Below are 18,414 nucleotides of genomic sequence, written 5' to 3' on the forward strand. Positions count from 1 at the left end.
CAAAGCCTTGTCCTCCGCAATCCAGGTTAGCCTCGTCATCCCTTCTTACCTTCTTTCATCTCACTCTTCAACAGAGTATTGATCCTATAAATTATCATATTGCAACTTGGTCAAAGCTTTCCACGCAACCGGTGGTCATCCATCCCGCTGTCGTACCAAAAGTGCATAAACCTGAACGGAGCCCCACGCATTCCTGAGCGCTTGGCGTCATCGTACATTCGGGCCTAGCGCGGATCCATCCGAGAGCGCAAGCGAATTATCTTTGATACACCGCAACGAATCATCTCTCTTCCTTCACTCCTCACCATACTGGTGACATTCACCGCCGTCCTCTCCTCCACATTCTTCATTGCCCTCCCACCCAAGGGCAACAACCTCATCGCTCCATCCATCGCTGTCGCCCTTGTTCGGTCCAGCGCTCCAAGGGCCTGCACAGGCCCGTTCCTTCAGCTTACACCGCTTCTCGGTACCTGGCGGGTCCAGTGTAACGGACATCTCCATCAACACGGCTTACTGTTCTCGCACAAACACCACATCACATAACCCGCCCGGCTACTTGAAATACCTACATACCCAATTGAGCAACAACTGTCTTGTTGACCGTTGATCCGCAGCCGCAATCCCATCCGGTACGTATTCCCCACTACTTTGTTTGCTTTTCATGCTGCTTGCATACTCTTTACTGGTTTGCCAGTAATCATCACATTTCATTCCGTGCCGTCAATCATGCCAGCATGAGCAAGCATGATCTGGCTGCCCCGTCTCTGGCTTCTCTGGGGCATGCAAGGCTTCTTCTTGCACTACTCAGGCACGAGGAAGCTTCGAGAGTGGATCTTAGAATCTTCTATCTGCCACGCTCGTAGATCGTCAATCTCGCCAATACTGGCACCCCTTGCATAGCCGCTTCTTGTTCATTTGCCTTGCCGAAGAGAATGATTATTCGACTTGCTAACTATGAGCCTACTAGTCCCCAAAACCCCACAACAACAACACCGGGACTCTACTCCAGTAGACATCCGCAGGTTAGCGAGTTAGCGCCCAAAGAAAACTTCAACGCACTCCGCAAACAGTCCGTCTCCAGTCACACTAGCCTACGCTTCTCACAGAGAATCCTACACACAAGCTATCTGGTACGTCCGTTTCAAAACACCGATGTTTGTATGTCAAGCGTCAGGTGTCAGTATTTTCCAGTGTTGAGAGATACCTGTGTTGAGAGATGGCGCTAAATGACTTCATTTACAGACGTCCATTGACCCAGAAGCTTTAAAGGAAGTGATCTTCATCCGTGAGAGACGTTTCGCACGTTACAATTCGAAAAAGATTCCAAGTGTCATATAAGACCGCGGTATTACACTTGCAAGCTCGTTGCCAATCGATTTGGTGCAGAATTCTCCACCTTCCGTCTTCGGAAAGGTCACCTCCGCACATCGTCCACGGGACGGGCCTGGAATCATCAAATTGAAAGCACGCCAAGATCGTTCATTCGTCTGCAGGGCTCCTCATAGGCACTTACCCCATCTTTTGCGAGACACTATTGTCATGCCAGTACCATGTAAGTGTTCTAAACCTTCCAAATCTGTGGAAAAAAGCACAATTTTTCAGACATAAATTTCTATTGGCAAGGAATCGCACTGGCCCCCATTTACAATGTTTGACCTCAATCATGGTAATGATGTTTGCTTACGTGGCGCCTCCTATAGCTGAGAAGACTTTCGACCTTCAATACTCCCTTCCAATGACGAGAAAGGACAAAGCAAACTACGATACTCTTCCAGATACAACTTTAGACGACGACTTGGACTTCTTCAATAGTGGTATGGCTGGCACGGGCAACTCCAGCCCATTCATCAAGGACGAGCCAGAGGACTTCAATTACCTCTCGCACAACTTCTCGCCCAACCAGCGGAGCCAGAATATGAGCTTCGGACAGCAATTCGGTCAAGGCTCCACAGGCGACATTGATCCTTCGGATCTTGCAATGCCTAATGGTAATTACGGCCAATACGGCTCCAGTTCTCAACAGACCATGTCAAATAGTATGACCTTGGCCCACTCAGGCATTGGCGACGATGAGCTTCTGGACCTAGACCTTAATGAAACCTCGTACCAGCCCAATCTCCAGAATGGGCAGCATGGGTTTGGAGGTCAAGGCAACATGCAGAACTTCTACCCAAGCCAGAGTCATCCGGTATCCATAAACACGAACGGTCACAGCCAGATGAACCAGATGTACTCCAATACGCCTGACGGTGGCCCAATCCATAGCCCATTCACACATGATAACTTCAACTACGCTCAGTTCGCGCAGATGCAGTCACACATGCGTCCGAACGCCGTCAGTACCAACAATTTCAACCACGGTCAGTCTGGGTCTTACATGAGCCAGCCCATGAATCGACAAGCATCAGACTCAAGAAGCCCAATGACGCCCAAGACCCCGGGCGGGGACCACCTGGACCACATACACTTGGGTACCCCTGAGTCTGGAAGCCTGCCAGCGCAGCCCCTGAGCTACAATCGGAAGAGTCTTTCAGGCCAGTATGACAGCACACCTGGCAGCATCCAATCGTACAACCTTGATTCACCAATGTCTTCCCCAAGTCATCCTGCGAGCCACGCTCAGATCTCCGAAGTCTTGAAATCTGGCAAGCATGCCTCACTACCTGCGAAGGTTGAGAATGGCCATCACCCAGCCCCGGCTTATCAGAGCCAAGAAGCCAAGCGTCGTCGACGTCGTGAATCTCACAACATGGTGGAGCGTCGCCGCCGTGACAACATCAACGAGAAGATCCAGGAGCTTTCTCACCTAGTTCCCATGCATCGTCTCGAGGATGAGAAGGTCCGCAAACACATCATGAACAATTCTCCTCTCTCGCCCACCCTTACTGCTACCGGCCGAAGCCCTCCGCAAGCAACATCTTTGCTTGCAGGAGGTGGTCGTCGTGCCACGGGTGGGGGCAGCATAACTATGGGCATTCCACCAGAAGAGAAGGATAAAGGTCCTAACAAAGGCGACATTCTCAACGGTGCCGTTAGCTGGACTCGCGATCTCATGTGGGCACTGCATGTCAAGATGCAGCAAGAGCAGGAGCTCGCGGACCTGATCGCACAACTTGGAGGCCAGTTTCCTTTTTCTCAGTCGGACGACGAGAGGCGCATGCGCACCGAGCTTCTGAACGCTATGCAGGAAAACGACCCAAACACATTCTCATACACGCGCACGGCCGGCAGTGGGCTGAGAGTGCCACAACACACCAACTCAGCTGGTGACCCTCTTGATCCAGCCGCTATGGGCACCCTGAGTCCTCAGAGCCTAAGCCCTGGTCAGCAGTCTGGCGGTGCCGACCACGGCCACCAACAATACTGGAACCCGTCCTTCAAGGAAGAAGACGAGTACGGGATGGAGATGAACTGAGCAAATTGTGTCACATCAACAGACCGAGTTATTTTGCAACCCTAGCACCCTTGCTTCCGCGGCGGCATTCCCCTGGATCACCTCATCTCCCCGGGTCTGGCACTTTCGCTATCTCAAGGACATTCCCTTGGATTACATCATACCCCCAAGTTGGCACATATTGCTACCCTGTGCGTTCCCTTGGATTCCGATTCGTTCAGAATACGTTTCCCCTTATTGCATTGGCGAGGCGAGTTGGGTGGCTTTGTTCACGGCGGCAGAGGCGTCTGGGAGGGAAACTTTTCATATACCACTATCTTTTTTTCATCCAGCATACAGCATGGCGCTATGAATTCAATGCGAGCGGTTATCGATATACCAATTTGAGAGAGTGTGACTGTTGATGGGTCTGGCTCTGCGAACTTGCGTTTGCTTGCGCTTTGAGCTTACCGTAGCTATCTAATATTCGCTTCGATGCTAGATCTTTCCCCCCAAGACATTTATTCTACTTTACACATAACCTCAACACGTGCATATCCACAACTGTATCTTCCACTCCCCTGTCGCACATCCAACCTTGACTGGCTGCAGAGAAACAAGACCTATCTATCTATCGGAGGTGGGTACGCTTTGTTGATTCAACTCGCTGCTGCCTTTTCCGCACAATTGAAGCGGAATTTTAAATGCTCGAGAGGGGGACGGGTGGCTGATCGAGAGGGGGGATATGAAGGTTGTTTTGGGGTTTTGGATAGGCGGGTTTTCTGACCGATCGGTCGGATTCGTGGGAGGGGGTTGGGGTTTGAGGGGGTAGGGGCTGAGGGAGGCAGGGTAAGGTGGGTATGATAAGCTTGGGAGGCGGAGACTGGAGAGACTGGTGGAATGGGGGAACGATGCCTGTCTCAAAGTGTCTGGGGGCGTTCTTGGGTTTTTCATTGCCGTCATTGCTATGTGTCAATCGTTGGGCTAAGTTGCCCTATGCTATGCTACTTGCAAGTCTTGTAGAGTAAGAAGTTATGTACATGCTTGGTGGAAATCATCAGCTATCTCACGCTTCCTAGTTCTCTCAATTCTTCCCATCCAGATCGGTGTAGAAGTTCCAGCCGAAATTCCCCGACGGGTCATTGAAACGAAGCTTCTTATCGATCGTGTTGAGCTTATCCAAATCCTCCTTCTCCAGCTTGAAATCTCCCGCCAGATTGCTTCGAATCCTCTCGGGCGTCTTGCTCTTCGGCAACACACTGTGTCCGTGGGCGATCCCCCACGCCAAAGCAACCTGCGCGCCATTCTTGCCGTACTTCTTGCCAATCTCGGTAATAGTTGGGTCGTCGATCAACTTTCCCATGTCCTTGCCGGAGCTGTAGATAGCGTTTTGATTGCCAAAGGGCGAATATTGTTGTATGTGGATGCCTTTGCTCTTGTGGAATGCGGCGAATGATTGCTGTTGCAGCCAGGGGTGGCATTCGATTTGGTGCGCCGCGGGGACGACGGTGGTTTCTTTGAGGAGGCGCTCGAGCTCTGCTTTGCTGAAGTTGGAGATGCCGATTGCCTTTGTCTTGCCACTCTTGAGAGTTTTCTCCATAGCGTTCCATGTGTCAACGTAGTCCGTGTCGCCTGTTTCAATCTTGTCGTTTTTCTTGGGCATGAGGGTATCGCCTCGGGCGAAGGGCTACATTATAGTTTTGGAGTCAGCATTACCTATCCGAGAGGGTATGTTGAGCCTTGGAAAATGTCTACAAAGTAGACATTCTCAAGACCTGTCTCAAGGCTCAAGATCTGGTCCAGAAGAGGAAATATGAACTCCAAAAAATACGTACAGAAGGCCAGTGCATGAGGTAGAGATCTAGGTAGTCTGTGCCCAGGTCTTTGAGGGAAGCATCAAGGGCGGACTCCACATCGTCAGGGTGGTGGCTATTGTTCCACAGCTTAGTCGTGATGAAGATCTCAGAGCGAGGGATACCAGATTTTTTGATGGCAGCACCGACGGCGGGCTCGGTGCCGTAGATACGAGCTGTGTCAATGTGTCGATAGCCTGCTTTCAGGGCTTCGGTGACGGCGTCTTCTTGGGCGCCAGCATCTTGCCAGGTTCCGAAGCCAACGGCCGCTGTGATTGTGTTTAGTAGGGGCCCATTGAAGAGTGAGATTGGGAGGGATCGTACGGATTTCAGCGCCTGTGTTGAGCTTCTGTTTGGTGTGGAGGCTTGCCATTGTGCTTGCTTTGCGAGAGAACTGGTTTGATGAGCAATGGGTCGAGAGTTGTGTAAGTCTTGACGATGCAATTTTGGATGTTCGAGCAAACATTAATGTTTTTGTATATACTGTGGCGGGGATGAGTAAATAGTCTTCAGGTCACGATGCAAACTGATTAATTGTACGAGTAAAAACTCAATGTAACCGACGGTGAGCATTGACGTCAGCCATGCACATGTACGTCATCCATCTGCCGAGATATCTCCGGCGCAGAATCAAAACATCGGAGGGGGACTCCCACCCCCCGTTGTCGCTAATTCGAACATGAGAGATTTCGCGCTATCGCTGATCGATGGACAGGGCAATTGATTTGCTTGAAAATTCCAGGCCATCTCAACTGTCTCGACCATCAATGAACGCCACACGGTCCGAAGGATCGGCAATAGATGTGGCTGTGCTCTGCCAAGGAAAGCGGGTATGTCGATCACCGAATCTTGGAAAGCGAGTCATCATTTCCTGCCCCCAGCTGTTGTTCTTAACCCACCACTCGCGTCTCATTTTCCGTGTCTCTCTTTTTGTTCGTCTATATACGCTCACTTTTATATTTGTAGATACCCATTATTGTTCTTGCGCCTTAACAATTTCAGCTATTCGCCCACAATGTTCAAATCAACTCTCGCTATTTTCGCGCTCATGGCTTCCTCGATAGCAGCTCCCGCTCCCGAATTCATTGTAGAACGTCATATAGTGGAGGTATACAAGCGCCAGGCTGATATCTCGCAATTGCTAGAACTGTAAGTCCTTCTGTCACCTCAATTGCCCTTTCACAACTCACCTCCCACGCAGCGCGTCTCTAGCAGGCGTAACAGCCCTCCCCCACCGACCCCGCCGTCCTCCTCCAACTCGGACCCCTCGCCAACTCTCTCGCCTCTGCCCTCCCCACGTCCTCTGTCCTCAACGTCCTCCTCACCGCCGCTCCCTCCGGCTTCGTTTCCTCTATCGTCAACGACCCCTCCTATGCCAGCTCCTTCGAAAGCGCTTTCTCAGCCGGCAACAGTCCCGCATGGTTCAACTCATTACCCACAAGCGTCCGCAGCTATCTGCATACATATTCCGGGTTTGGAGGATTGGCGGGTGCTGGGGCCGCGATCAAGAGTGTGACAGCTGATGTGGCCAATGGCACTGTTGCGGCTACGGGGAGTGGCATGTCTAGTGGCGGTGCGAGTCCGACGACGCAGAATTCGGCACAGAGTGTGGCCAGTGTTTCTAGTGCTTCGGCTGCTTATGTGGCAGCTGTGGATGCGACGTCGGCGGGTGCTACAGAGGGTAACACGGCATCAGCTCAGGCTGGGACCGCGAGCAGTTCGAAGGGCGGTGCTGCACGTCCTACTGGAGCTGTTGCTGCTAGATTGGCTGGTGTGGTTGGGTTATTGGGAGTGGCTGCTGCTCTGTAATTTCGCCATTGGAAAGGTGATTGTGCATAACGAGGACTTTCATGATGGTAATACGAAGAGCAAAGAAAGGTCATTTGTCGATACTTTTGATGGCAGAACCTGCGAACATGAAAGATTTAGTGCACAGCTGCGACAACCCACATCCAGTTATCAATACCAATACCAATACCAATACAGCCTTGCGTACTCGATTCTCTTTGACTGCGTCAATTCGCGCCAGTGCCCCTTTCCTTCTCGCACAAAGAGCAGAAGATGCTGTGGTTCCCCCGTCCAATTTCTCGACTCTTTGCCTATACCCTCGACATTTCTCCTATTTTCTGATTTCCTCGTTGGCCGCCCTTCTTCGGATCCTTCTCGCCCTTCAGCTGCAAGGTTACCACACCCAGACGCCCTTCTGCAGAGATGGACGGACGCTTGCCTAAGAAAGTTCAGCGCATGCAGGATTCTGCAGCTGAGGTCAGGTCCTAAGTAAAAAAAAAGTCAAACTGATGAAAATAATTATGCACTACCAGCGCGCTTCGTCCCTTCGACGGCCTCGCAGCTCCTAGCGCTTCCTACCAGCAAGACTATATTGCTTGCCCCTTTCATAATTATACAGCTATCAATGAACGGGAATTTTGGCGTCCAGACGCTCGGCGTTGGTGGTACTCCTGGCGCTGGAGGACTACCAGGCCAACACAGGCTTCAGTCGATACGCTACCTACGTTGGCAATGGTCCTCAACCTGCTCTGGACTCTATTGACAGCCTTGCTACTCCGAGTGCAGGCTATGTCGAAGGTAACCGAATACTGCAGAATGCGGTCCCTGGCTTCGGTAGCCCCAATGCCGTCTATGATAATGGACCCTGCTACCCCCTCAACGACGTCGTTGGCCCTAATGTAGACTACGATCATGGCAACAACGCTGTTCAAAATACTGGGTATGGCGGTAACCCTGTCAACGAGATTTTGAACCCTTTCGGCACCACCACTGCTCCCAACATAGTCTATGACGGATGCAACAACACTGCCAATGATGCTTTCAACCGTGACTTGAGCCCCTTGGGTGGTCTCACCGTTCCCATTGGAGGTTATGGTCAAGGGAACTATACCAGTGAAGGTGGTACCTACAGTGGACTCTACCCCGTCTTCGACATCGGTGCTACAGGCGCAGTCTACGATTAGGGCAACTCCACTAGACTTGCAGACCATGCTGGCAATGTCAACAATAGCCTTCGTCGTGTTGACAACATCTTTACTCCCAGCGCAGTCTGTAATCAGGGCAATTATGCTGGGCCTGCTCCCTACGCTGGCAATTTCGACCAAGGGTTCTATCCTGTCGACAACATCAGTCCTTCTAATGCAGTCTACGATCAAGGCAATTACGATGGGCTTGCTCCCTATGCTGTCAAATGGGCTCTATCTTGTTGACAGCATCAGTCCTTCTAATGCATTTCACGATCAAGGCAATCTTGCCGGACTTGCTCCCTATGATGGCAATGTCGACCACGGGCCCTATTCTGTCAACAGCATGGCTACTCCCAGTTCATTTCGCCTTGCGAACAATAGCATCAAGTTCGATCCCAATGCCGCCAACGTTCTTGACGGCCTTTTACCTTCCAATCACCTCAGTAATACTGGCGTTGCCTACGACGACGGCAATCACGGCATGCGGGATTATGGCTTTGGCTCCCAGGCCTCAGGCCTGACCCCTGCTGTTGACAACACTCCCTCCCCATCAACCACCTCCGGCTCCAGGGTGGACCTCCAGGGCCGCCCTCGCCCGCGCCGGCGTGGATCACCATGGAAGATATCGCTGGGCCTGCGACAGGTGCGGCAAGACGTTCGGACGACCATCAGACGTGCAACGTCACGCCGAGAAGCACAGTGGTGTGCTCCAGTATCAGTGCAATGTGACAGGTTGCGCGTACCCTCGCAGCTACTGCCAGGATAAGTTGGAGCAGCACAAGAGGGACTGCCATTAGCGAGCCCGCCGTAAGAAGGGTGGTTTGGAGTGTGTGGTTGGGGGAGGGTGTTCCATCATACTCAGGAATATCAGGACGTTCATGCGAAGAGCAAGGATATTGCATTTGTCGACACCAGGTGGAATAGCGTGTGAGCATACAGGATAATATATACAACTTCACACTTATCCAATCTAGTGCCTAGGTTGCTCATCTAGCCTCATTTTTTCATGACTGATACACAGATCTCCCGTTAGATGTTCTTCTTCCGGAGGCAGGGCGCCCCTCTTCGATGCCATGTCTATAAGATGCCTCTTCCCCCCGTCTCCTTTCGAATTTTTTACGCATCATTTTCATGCACTCGGCCCCTTTTCCTCAAGGCTGCCAGATCTCAGAAGCCTCATTGGCCGCCCCTTCCCACGAATTACCGCTATTCTTCCTGCACGGCAGCGGGACTTGTTTCAGCCATGCAGAAGGGCGCAGCCAATCTTGGAGACGCTCCTCAACACCATGCATATGATTTGCATGGAGTTGGGTAAGTTAAAAAAAACGGGCTAATTCTCGCGTAAGCCCAACGGCTCGAACGGGTACGATCTCCGCCTACGACGGAGAATATTGGTGCTTCCATTCCGGATGTGGAAGATTATTCCCCTCGCAATACCTTCTCGACTTGCACGTCAGAACTCACTTCGAAAACCCAATCCATGCGAACCACGGCAATGACCGTCACTACTGTGTTGGCAACCTCACTGCTGCCAATGCAGTCCACGGTCACGGCAACCCCGCTGTCCACTCTTTGGGAACGTATAACCACGCCGCCCGAGCCGGACAGGATCCTGGCTTCGCCTTCTCTGCTAACGATACCCCCGATGGCCTCAACTCTCTCCACGCCATCGCTGCTCGTGGCGTAGCGTATAGCGACAACAACTACAGCGGTCTCGGTGTGGGTATCAATCATGTCGAAGCAGGCTTCTCCCCATACGACAACATTGCTGCTCCTAGCTTCAGCAGTCGTGCCCTTCAGAATGCTACGGTTATTCCATATGCCAATAACATCAATGACGGTATCTACGCTCCCAGTAACGTCGGATATAATGTCGAAGCAGGCTTCTCTTCATACGACAACATTGCTGCTCCTAGCTTCAGCAGTCGTGCCCTTCAGAATGCTACGGTTATTCCATATGCCAACAACATCAATAGCGATATCTACGCTCCCAGTAACGTCGGATACAATGTCGAAGCAGGCTTCTCTCCATACGACAACATTGCTGCTCCTAGCTTCAGCAGTCGTGCCCTTCAGAATGCTACGGTTATTCCATATGCCAACAACATCAATGGCGGTATCTACGCTCCCAGTAACCTCGGGCACAATGGCAACGACTACCTTGGTCACGCTGTCGGCAATGTCACTGCCCCTGGCGCCTCCGTTCAGAGCGCCCGTGCTGCTGTTCCTCTTCAATTTGGTGATGGCGCCTATCCTACTGGTAACATCAACGCCAGTTTCTACCCGTCCAACAACGCCACCGTCATCGGGCTGGTCGATGGCAGTGACAAGTTTGGCACATCCAACGCTGGCTTTGGTGCTCAGTCCTCCGATACGACACCTACCATGAGCAGCACCCTCCCGCCTTCCACTCCCGGCCCGGTTGTCGGACCCAATGGTCGTCCTCGCTGGGCTTGTACTGGATGCGACAAAACCTTCACACGACAAGCTGACATGGCACGTCACGCCAAGAAGCATAGTGGCGTGTTCGAGTTTCAATGTGATGTCGCGGAGTGCAGCTACAGAGGCAGCTATCGCCAGGACAAGTTGGACCAGCATAAGAAGAACTGCCATAGCTAGAGCCAAGATCCCGCAGTAGAAAGGGAAGGAGATTCGATGTCGGTTGGATGAGTGTCTCGGGGGATTTCGTTATCGTTTCTTTTTTTTTTTTTCCTTCTTTCTTTGGCAAAAAGTAGAACGAGTAGAAAAGGAGGAGATAGCAATTCCAGAAGTTATCTTTCATTCGAGTTCCCACTGTGCTCTTTCGGCTTTCTCCAACAAATCCTACAAAAACCCTTTAGGCTTACGCTGTTTTTTTCAGTCTTCCGCTGATCCTTTTCAGAAGTGACTCCTACACGAATCGAAAATGCACGCAATCAACTCAACCACTTTCCCCTTGCCCTTCCAGACTCCATCTTGACCCCTGCGACCACTGGGATCCCGAAACGAGAGGAGTCACGTTTTTGCCCCATTGGAATCGTCTTGGTAAATCAGTTTCGAGCAAGTATTTCCAGCTTGGACACACTCTCAACTTACAATTCTGGCACGGCTTCTCCGCGAACGTGGCCCTCTGAGGCAGTGAGGGGTGTTTTTCCTAGCGCCAAGTCAGCCACTGAGTCTTCTATCTTTGCACGATTCACTGCTATCTTACCCGACTACCTTTGCCGGAGGTTGGCGCTGAGGGTGGGAGAACATGCCCGGGGAAGCGAATGGCGAGCTAGAGTGCTTTTGCGAAAAGGTCGTCCAAGATGTAGTCGACAATCCGCAAGATGATGGTCATAACGACGGTAGCTATGCCGAATTTCAAGCATTTCAACATCGTAGCGAGTGAAGTGTTTGGTGAGGATGAGGGGGTATGGTGAAGAGCCAGAAGACGGGAGCAGCAAGTTGGACCTTTATATGTGCGAGGAAAGTACCCAGGCCGAGGCTGAGGAAGAGATGCGACGTCGAGAAGGAGGCATCATGCGCTTGAAACTATTCAAACACGGCGACATGCCAGATGTGAAGCCGGGGCAAGCCGGGACGAAGCTTCGATGCAGAGGTAATTGGTAGATGTGCTTGTTTCAAAGGAGGTAGTTGTTCCGGACTTCCGTGTGCCTCAGCCTGTGCAGAAACCAGCTCAGGTACCAAAAGCTCCACTACACGGTTTTCCTTTGACACCACGATCAATTACCTCGCCGCAATGACTGCCTTTGTGTCTCCCCATACGTATCCAAAAACAGGCTCAGAAGCAGCTAACCGCCGGCCACCTTGCCCTTTCCCTTTCCGTGTGCCGGCGCTGACGCATTCTCCATTGTCGAAACTTGGGCGTACACACAAAGCGGCCCGCGGCTTTGGTGGCTTCATGGGGCGAGCTGCGGCTGGTATCGAATGGATTGCTGTCAATCGTAAGTCTCGGGAAAGGCATACAGCCTGAGCCAGCACTGGGCGATTTGACCAGCTCCAGCGAATCCCTCCTGGCACAAGAAGGACGGCTGTCAGCCTCAGGACTTGGCCAGGTGGCGGCAGAGCCTGTCTCAAGTAGTGTCATGGGCGTGCCTGTTTGCCGTAAGTTTCGGGCAAAACGATAGGTCGTGACCTCAGACTGCCCGGCTCAGGACCATGACCCCTTTGAGAAATAGTGATTGGACATCCGTTTCAGATAGCGTTCCCGAAGTTTCGGACACTCCAGGCGGTATGGGAAGACATTCGTCTCAGAGCTCCCAACTCCCTCTTTCGTATTACCTTTTCCGATCATAACACCTCAACCTCACCACAACTCTCCCAATCTTGTACGGCCTCAGTGGCCAACCTCCGCGAGAAATGTCAGAGTATCCCGAAGTTCAAGTAGTCCTTGGGTACGAAGCCCCCTCAACAGACCCTCAGACAGAAAATGGTATGAATGACAACTGAGAACAGATGGGAACCAGCCGACGCGAGCACACAACCCGTGGAAGATTACATGTATCGTTGGGGAGAATTCACACCAGATGTGTGCACACATTTGCATTTTCCCACTCGGATACAATGCTGACTCTATTGCTTAGCCAGTGTTTGAGGATGGCAAAGCCGCCTTTTGCGTCTACACATACGAGCAGCCTAATGACCGTGAATCCGTAATATCGCAGAGCTTCAGGATCCCGCGGACAGTATTGGACATGTAAATGGCCGTTCACCTGTTGATAGCACACGCCTGGGTACACGCTTGTTAACAAATCCAAGGGAACCAAATATCCACTTCCGTGGCATGGTAGTCGAGAAAGGACGCCTGGAGGGTATCCACCGGGAGGAGTCGGGCAGTTACAGTAAGTTTCCTCAGGAAACAGATGTCGGCAGAGCTGACTGGCGATGATTGTAGCATTGCAGATGATTGATGAAAAGAACCATCGAAGGACGCTAGACTTCGGCAAGATCAAAGAAATCCCCTGAGATCAACGAATCCCCTTAGTGTGCTATTCGCAGTGGAAACAAAGGATGGACATATCGTGCGAGATTGTGTTTCCTTCATATCGTCAGTCATTACAATCAGGGAAAGGAGTCTCATATCCTGTTCAGTCACTCATTAGCATAGACATAGGCTCAAAGATGTTCACCACAATAAACATTAATCGTGGATAGTCATGACTGCATGTCAGCTAAGTTACACAGACTGGAGTCTCGCATAATGCAAGTTCAACACATCCTGTGCTGGGGAGGCCTCCACGGTACACCTAGTAACTCAAATATCTTCTTTTCGTCCTTGCCCTCGACCAGAGTACCTTGAGTAATCCTCTCTCTATTGCAGCCTCGAACGACATCCTTCCACAGCCCACGTTGATTGAGACGCATGCCCTTCTTGCTTGCCAGTAGCCGTATGCTCCTGTTGAAGATATCATTGCCAGTAAAGTAGATCAAGGCAGCACCAATCTCATCCCACGGCACCAGCAGGAAGTCGATTCGCCGCCAAATGGTGGTGCCTGGCAGAGCTGCAGCCCCGTGCCATTTGCTACCGTCGACCTTGTCCGTGGTAGCGAGTCCGATTTTGAGATAGCCTTTGTCGAAAAGCTTTGGGATAACCCTGTCAAGTATTATGGTGCGGAGGTTTTTGATGGTGGCATCCGGCTTCGTGACAATGAAATCGACATCCCCGGAGTCCGCAGCTCCACGACGGTACGATCCACCTATCGTGAACTGGACAGTATTATCGATCTTACTGCAGGTCTCTCGAACGTACTGATCATGCCGGTCCGCTTCTGCGCGCGGTATCCGGGTCTTGAAGTCTTCATAGTGAGCAATACCTATCTTCTGATTCTTGCTCAGGTGAGCCTTCTCAAGAAGCTCCGGTATAGATTTGTGGCCTTGGTCAATCCATTTAGTTGCTTGCTTGAGCCCAACACCATAGATGCCCATAAATAGCTGCAGGACTTCAGCGTTTGGATCGAGACTAGTGTTGTCAAGACGTCGAAGTTTGTTAGTCCAGACAATCTCTTCGATCTTAGAGGCCAGTCTTTGTCCAATAAAGGGGAGTGCAAAGGCCTGTTCCTCCGTCGTGATCTTCCGTGCTTGCTTTCGGAGAGCAGCAATGGCTCGGCGGTAGGCAGTAAGCCTCCAGTGATCCTGGTCACGTTCGTAGTAGTCGGCCATCTGCTGTAAAATCTCGATGGTTCTGGCGTTTGGATTTGCTGAAGTTCCAACCCCATCGTGTTTCGACATGCAGCTGAAATTCTCCTGCCACGACTTACTGAATGATCCTTTCTTTGACTTTGTCTTGCGCTGTTTCTCCTCTTTGCTATGCTCGTTCTCCGAATCATCGAGAATTGCACTTTCTTCAGAATACTCGTCTTCATCCATGTCGAGGGGCTACAAGACGGTCAGTGCATATTCTGCGTGTTTAAGACTGCCGGTACTCACGAGGTCTTTAGTTACCTGAGCCTCCGCGATGGCTTTATCTAAGTCATTCTGAGGGCACGCATGTGAGGGCATCGTAATCCTTTGAGGGGTTGACGACTCCGCGAAATCGGCATCGACGGACACACGACCCGAAGAAGTCAGCTCACTACCTTCGGTTCGCGAAGGTGTCTGTGGTGGCGGTAGACGCTCCTGTTTTTCTGCCCTTAGCTGTAGGGATGTTTCGGACGATAATGCTGACGTTGGTGGCTGCTGTACCATCACTGCATCATCGTGACCCGCGACCCGGTACAAAGGTTGGATCTCATTCACGACGAAACGGTACATAATGCAATCAGCTGGGTACCTATCGTTGACAAGCTTGATATCGGACTGCTTGATCAGCGGGACAGTCTGATAATCCTAACATTAGGGTTCTTACTGGCAGTGATTTTATTTTGAGGGTTTTTAACACATCGTCGTAACACAAATCCTTGTCGACGATAACATGGGTGACGCCGTCTCGCCACTCCCTGATCCAGAGCGCTCCCCACTCCATCGCCTTCCGAATCCGAAGCTTACGAGGAATCGACGTGTCGTTGTTTGGTATAAAATCTAGATGCGATTAGTGGCCACTAAAGTGCAGACTTCACACCCACGAGGCTCACAGAAGGCGAGACCGTTGAATATCTGTTGAGATTCGCTCTTCAGCTCTAGAGATTGACCTCGCTTTCTTTTCCCGATGGTTTTCGATGCCTCCTTCCGAGCAGTCACACTTGCGGTTGTCTTCGCCATGATGGGTGTATCAATAATGACCTGCTCTGAAGGCTTTGAAGACGGCGTGGGAGAAAACGAGCTTCTCTCGACCACGTTAGCTTGACAAGGACTCGAGGCCGACAGCTGGGGTAAAGGTGCTGAGACGGTGCGTAAGAGGGATTGCTCTGGACGCGAGGAATGAACGATTTGGTTACTCGGGGTCCTTGCCGAGACATCTGACCGAGGGAGTGGAAGTATCACACTAGCATTGCTTTGGTCCTCTTCGCCGGAGTCCTCGTTGTCGAGTTGATAAAGCTCGTCGAAGAATGCTTCTTTCGTTTCCTTCTCCATTTTTGACACGCTTGCAGCCTACTATCGTAATCCATATGTGAATCGAGCTTAGTGTTAATACCTGACCACGGCCTGAAGAGCAGCGGTGAAGTTGTGGAGCAAGCGCCGGGTAGTTTGGGGGAAAAGTACGCGAAAACATGTGACTTTAAGCACCTCCACAATTCTTGCAACACAATGATCCCAAGCGGCCGATGAGACACAACCAAGTATTCTGGATCGAATAACAGGAATCGGCCTACAAGCGCGAGAGATCGTAGTCTAGGACAGAAGACGATGGTTCGTCCTTTGTTGGTCACTATGAGCTATCATCTTGCTCGCTCAAGCGGTTCAAGTATACCATGAATGTGGGAGCATCTGGTCGGTACGATGTTGAAGCGCGAAGAATTTATGCGCTGACACCTGCTGTCCCGGTTTTTAACGTGTTTGGCCTTGGCTCATGTTTCATGTTTATCTTCCGACACGTCAGTTCGGCTCCGCATGGTCTCTTTCAAACATTGATGATGCAGAAAGCCCCACACCATCTTCGGATCTTGTATCCTGGCAGGAAAAGCTGCAATATGCGGCCGGATAAGGTAGTCCGTCGAGTAAGGCTCTCGCTGCTCGATCTCTTTAATAGTAAATGTTGTCCGTCCTGTCTCAACATCCGATGCGTCGTTGTCCGCCGCCACCATGCATGCCAGCCATGCAATTTTCTTTACTTCTTTGCTCTCTTTGCTGGTGACGCTGGCTGTCACCCAAAGCAACGGTGCTTTTTGTAATAGACTGTATCATTCCTCAATTGTGGTCAACGACAAACTATATGTCGATGGAGGAGAATTGCGAACGGTTTGAAGACCTGAACTGCGGCTTTGGCCTGGTACATCATGCTTTATGCTGACGTGGCCAGGTAACGAATGGCAATGTTTCAATTTCAATCCCAACCACCATAGACACGATCGATCTGTCGAAGTCCTTCAGCAACGCAGACACTTCCATATGGGAACAGATATCCAAGAATGGCACCACTTTTGCCTCCAGCGCTCCCACTCTCAACGACGGAAGTATGTTCTCAGATAATATTAGCCTGTATCTCTTTGGCGGCGCAATCAGCATGGCACCGGGAGCACCTGGAATACCTCCACCAAACGCCATATATCAATACAATGTAGGCAAAAGGCAATGGACCCAAATGAATCCGGGGGGCGATCCTATTCAGCGTGTACTTATCGGAATGTCTGCGCAGAGCTCAACAACCTCAGTAGGTTACTATCTAGGTGGTGCCATTACTCCTTTGAGTAATCCAAGCTTCTATGCCGAAACCAATTCTACGCCATACATGATCGAAGGCCTCGTAACCTTCAACGAGGGATCTGCTACTTTCATGAATTCTTCGACATCCCAAATGAACCGAGATGGCACTATAGCTGAAGGTTACCTAACACTCATCGAGTCTCTCGGCTCGCAGGGCGTCCTGGTTACGTTTGGAGGGTTCACAGACATCGCTGGAGCACCGTCCGGTTTGGAGGATTCCGATTTATCTGACCCCTCGTTTCAATGGCCGCTTGCGAACGTGTCTATCTATGATATCGGAAACGGAACCTGGTTTCAGCAAGTGGCGACAGGAGATGTACCACCCTGGCGATACATGGGCTGTTCAGTACTTGTCAGCGCGCCAGATCAAAGCAGCCATTCCATCTACGTCTTCGGTGGCTGGGGCAATTCTTTCGGAGGTTCAGACGGTAATGTTTACGTGCTATCCATACCTTCCTTCCAGTGGATCCGCGTGAACGGAGATAGTAATCGTCGCTCACGCCACAGCTGCAACCTATTGGGTAACCACACGATGCTGGTGACGGGTGGTATCCAACCCATCGGTGAGCAAGTCCTGCCATCGGATGCCACAGGCTGCGACACATCCCCAATGTTTGCCCAAGGTCTGGGGATCTTTTCGCTGAACCACCATACGTGGGCCACCAGTTACGATCCTTCTGAAGGCGCGGCACCTTATGAGGTTCATCCAAGCATATCGAATGTCATAGGAGGCAATGAGAATGGTAATGCTGCGATTCAGACCCCAGTGGGTGGTTTCTCACAGCTGGCTTTGGAAACTCTTCTTGGCGCGCATCAAAGCCCCGTTGGTGCAGTCGGCAATATCCCCAATATAACTTCAACGTCTTCTGCCGGCACCAAGCGTCTTACTGGAGGTGTCATTGCGGGCATAGTGGTTGCAGCGATCGCTGGACTGGCCATTATCCCGACTCTACTGCTCGTTTTGCTACGTCGTCGGTACCTTCGTCTAAACCCTGCACGACCTAGTATCTCTAAACCGGTCCTACACGAACGCAAGGCGTCGGAGGTCGATTCGTTGCCTTGGCCATCAGAGATGATAGACGATAGATTTGCACTTCATGAACTGTGGAGCCCTATGGACAAGCCTTTGCCGCCTGGACCATTTGATGAGAAGATTGTCTCGCTGCACGAGATGGAAGGGGGAGATCTGGGGATACATCCTGCCGAGCGAGATCTGGAGCGAGAACGAGCTGAGGTGGATAAAAAAGCGAGGATTGTAGCGAATCGTTATGTAAGATGTGTGGAATAACAGAAATATCTCCCAAGTGCTCGTTACGTCGCCGTCTAGGATTTTCGGGTGGTGCATATGCTTTCGTGTTCATATATCTTTTTCTCTTGTACTTGCAGTATCAATGGACTCGATCTCGCAAGTATCTGACCGAAGTGATGCTGT

General features: G+C 51.2%; 12 protein-coding genes across 12 annotated transcripts; 7 read left to right on the plus strand and 5 right to left on the minus strand.

The window, feature by feature from the left end:
* Positions 1 to 1,539: 1,539 nt before the first annotated feature.
* Positions 1,540 to 3,415, plus strand: HO173_004994 (uncharacterized protein; the record flags this gene model as incomplete). Its single annotated transcript, XM_037306912.1, has 2 exons — positions 1,540 to 1,552; positions 1,701 to 3,415. 2 exons carry the CDS (start codon positions 1,540 to 1,542, stop codon positions 3,413 to 3,415), a joined length of 1,728 nt encoding a protein of 575 aa, XP_037166036.1.
* A 1,042-nt stretch (positions 3,416 to 4,457) lies between these two features.
* HO173_004995 (uncharacterized protein) lies at positions 4,458 to 5,599 on the minus strand (the record flags this gene model as incomplete). Its single annotated transcript, XM_037306913.1, has 3 exons — positions 4,458 to 5,060; positions 5,209 to 5,495; positions 5,551 to 5,599. The coding sequence occupies 3 exons, from the start codon at positions 5,597 to 5,599 to the stop codon at positions 4,458 to 4,460; spliced, it is 939 nt and encodes a 312-aa protein (XP_037166037.1).
* Positions 5,600 to 6,241: 642 nt separating this feature from the next.
* Positions 6,242 to 6,749, plus strand: HO173_004996 (uncharacterized protein; the record flags this gene model as incomplete). The annotated part of the gene is made up of 2 exons (XM_037306914.1): positions 6,242 to 6,375; positions 6,428 to 6,749. 2 exons carry the CDS (start codon positions 6,242 to 6,244, stop codon positions 6,747 to 6,749), a joined length of 456 nt encoding a protein of 151 aa, XP_037166038.1.
* Positions 6,750 to 6,786: 37 nt separating this feature from the next.
* HO173_004997 (uncharacterized protein) lies at positions 6,787 to 7,035 on the plus strand (the record flags this gene model as incomplete). Its single annotated transcript, XM_037306915.1, has 1 exon — positions 6,787 to 7,035. The coding sequence occupies one exon, from the start codon at positions 6,787 to 6,789 to the stop codon at positions 7,033 to 7,035; it is 249 nt and encodes an 82-aa protein (XP_037166039.1).
* A 768-nt stretch (positions 7,036 to 7,803) lies between these two features.
* On the plus strand, positions 7,804 to 8,198 carry HO173_004998 (uncharacterized protein; the record flags this gene model as incomplete). Its single annotated transcript, XM_037306916.1, is given in 2 exon segments — positions 7,804 to 7,812; positions 7,830 to 8,198. 2 exon segments carry the CDS (start codon positions 7,804 to 7,806, stop codon positions 8,196 to 8,198), a joined length of 378 nt encoding a protein of 125 aa, XP_037166040.1.
* Positions 8,199 to 8,301: 103 nt separating this feature from the next.
* On the plus strand, positions 8,302 to 8,967 carry HO173_004999 (uncharacterized protein; the record flags this gene model as incomplete). The annotated part of the gene is made up of 1 exon (XM_037306917.1): positions 8,302 to 8,967. One exon carries the CDS (start codon positions 8,302 to 8,304, stop codon positions 8,965 to 8,967), a length of 666 nt encoding a protein of 221 aa, XP_037166041.1.
* Positions 8,968 to 9,620: 653 nt separating this feature from the next.
* Positions 9,621 to 9,935, minus strand: HO173_005000 (uncharacterized protein; the record flags this gene model as incomplete). Its single annotated transcript, XM_037306918.1, has 1 exon — positions 9,621 to 9,935. The coding sequence occupies one exon, from the start codon at positions 9,933 to 9,935 to the stop codon at positions 9,621 to 9,623; it is 315 nt and encodes a 104-aa protein (XP_037166042.1).
* A 156-nt stretch (positions 9,936 to 10,091) lies between these two features.
* On the minus strand, positions 10,092 to 10,814 carry HO173_005001 (uncharacterized protein; the record flags this gene model as incomplete). Its single annotated transcript, XM_037306919.1, has 1 exon — positions 10,092 to 10,814. The coding sequence occupies one exon, from the start codon at positions 10,812 to 10,814 to the stop codon at positions 10,092 to 10,094; it is 723 nt and encodes a 240-aa protein (XP_037166043.1).
* Positions 10,815 to 11,909: 1,095 nt separating this feature from the next.
* HO173_005002 (uncharacterized protein) lies at positions 11,910 to 12,270 on the minus strand (the record flags this gene model as incomplete). Its single annotated transcript, XM_037306920.1, has 2 exons — positions 11,910 to 12,100; positions 12,150 to 12,270. The coding sequence occupies 2 exons, from the start codon at positions 12,268 to 12,270 to the stop codon at positions 11,910 to 11,912; spliced, it is 312 nt and encodes a 103-aa protein (XP_037166044.1).
* A 272-nt stretch (positions 12,271 to 12,542) lies between these two features.
* Positions 12,543 to 13,148, plus strand: HO173_005003 (uncharacterized protein; the record flags this gene model as incomplete). Its single annotated transcript, XM_037306921.1, has 5 exons — positions 12,543 to 12,577; positions 12,639 to 12,711; positions 12,767 to 12,879; positions 12,942 to 13,024; positions 13,078 to 13,148. The coding sequence occupies 5 exons, from the start codon at positions 12,543 to 12,545 to the stop codon at positions 13,146 to 13,148; spliced, it is 375 nt and encodes a 124-aa protein (XP_037166045.1).
* A 243-nt stretch (positions 13,149 to 13,391) lies between these two features.
* On the minus strand, positions 13,392 to 15,692 carry HO173_005004 (uncharacterized protein; the record flags this gene model as incomplete). Its single annotated transcript, XM_037306922.1, has 4 exons — positions 13,392 to 14,558; positions 14,610 to 14,978; positions 15,028 to 15,200; positions 15,254 to 15,692. The coding sequence occupies 4 exons, from the start codon at positions 15,690 to 15,692 to the stop codon at positions 13,392 to 13,394; spliced, it is 2,148 nt and encodes a 715-aa protein (XP_037166046.1).
* Positions 15,693 to 16,361: 669 nt separating this feature from the next.
* Positions 16,362 to 18,270, plus strand: HO173_005005 (uncharacterized protein; the record flags this gene model as incomplete). The annotated part of the gene is made up of 2 exons (XM_037306923.1): positions 16,362 to 16,517; positions 16,579 to 18,270. 2 exons carry the CDS (start codon positions 16,362 to 16,364, stop codon positions 18,268 to 18,270), a joined length of 1,848 nt encoding a protein of 615 aa, XP_037166047.1.
* Between the last annotated feature and the right edge of the window lie 144 nt (positions 18,271 to 18,414).

The sequence above is a fragment of the Letharia columbiana genome (assembly GCF_014066305.1).
Source record: "Letharia columbiana isolate WasteWater2 chromosome Unknown Sc0000013_s0, whole genome shotgun sequence".
NCBI classification, from domain to species: domain Eukaryota; kingdom Fungi; phylum Ascomycota; class Lecanoromycetes; order Lecanorales; family Parmeliaceae; genus Letharia; species Letharia columbiana.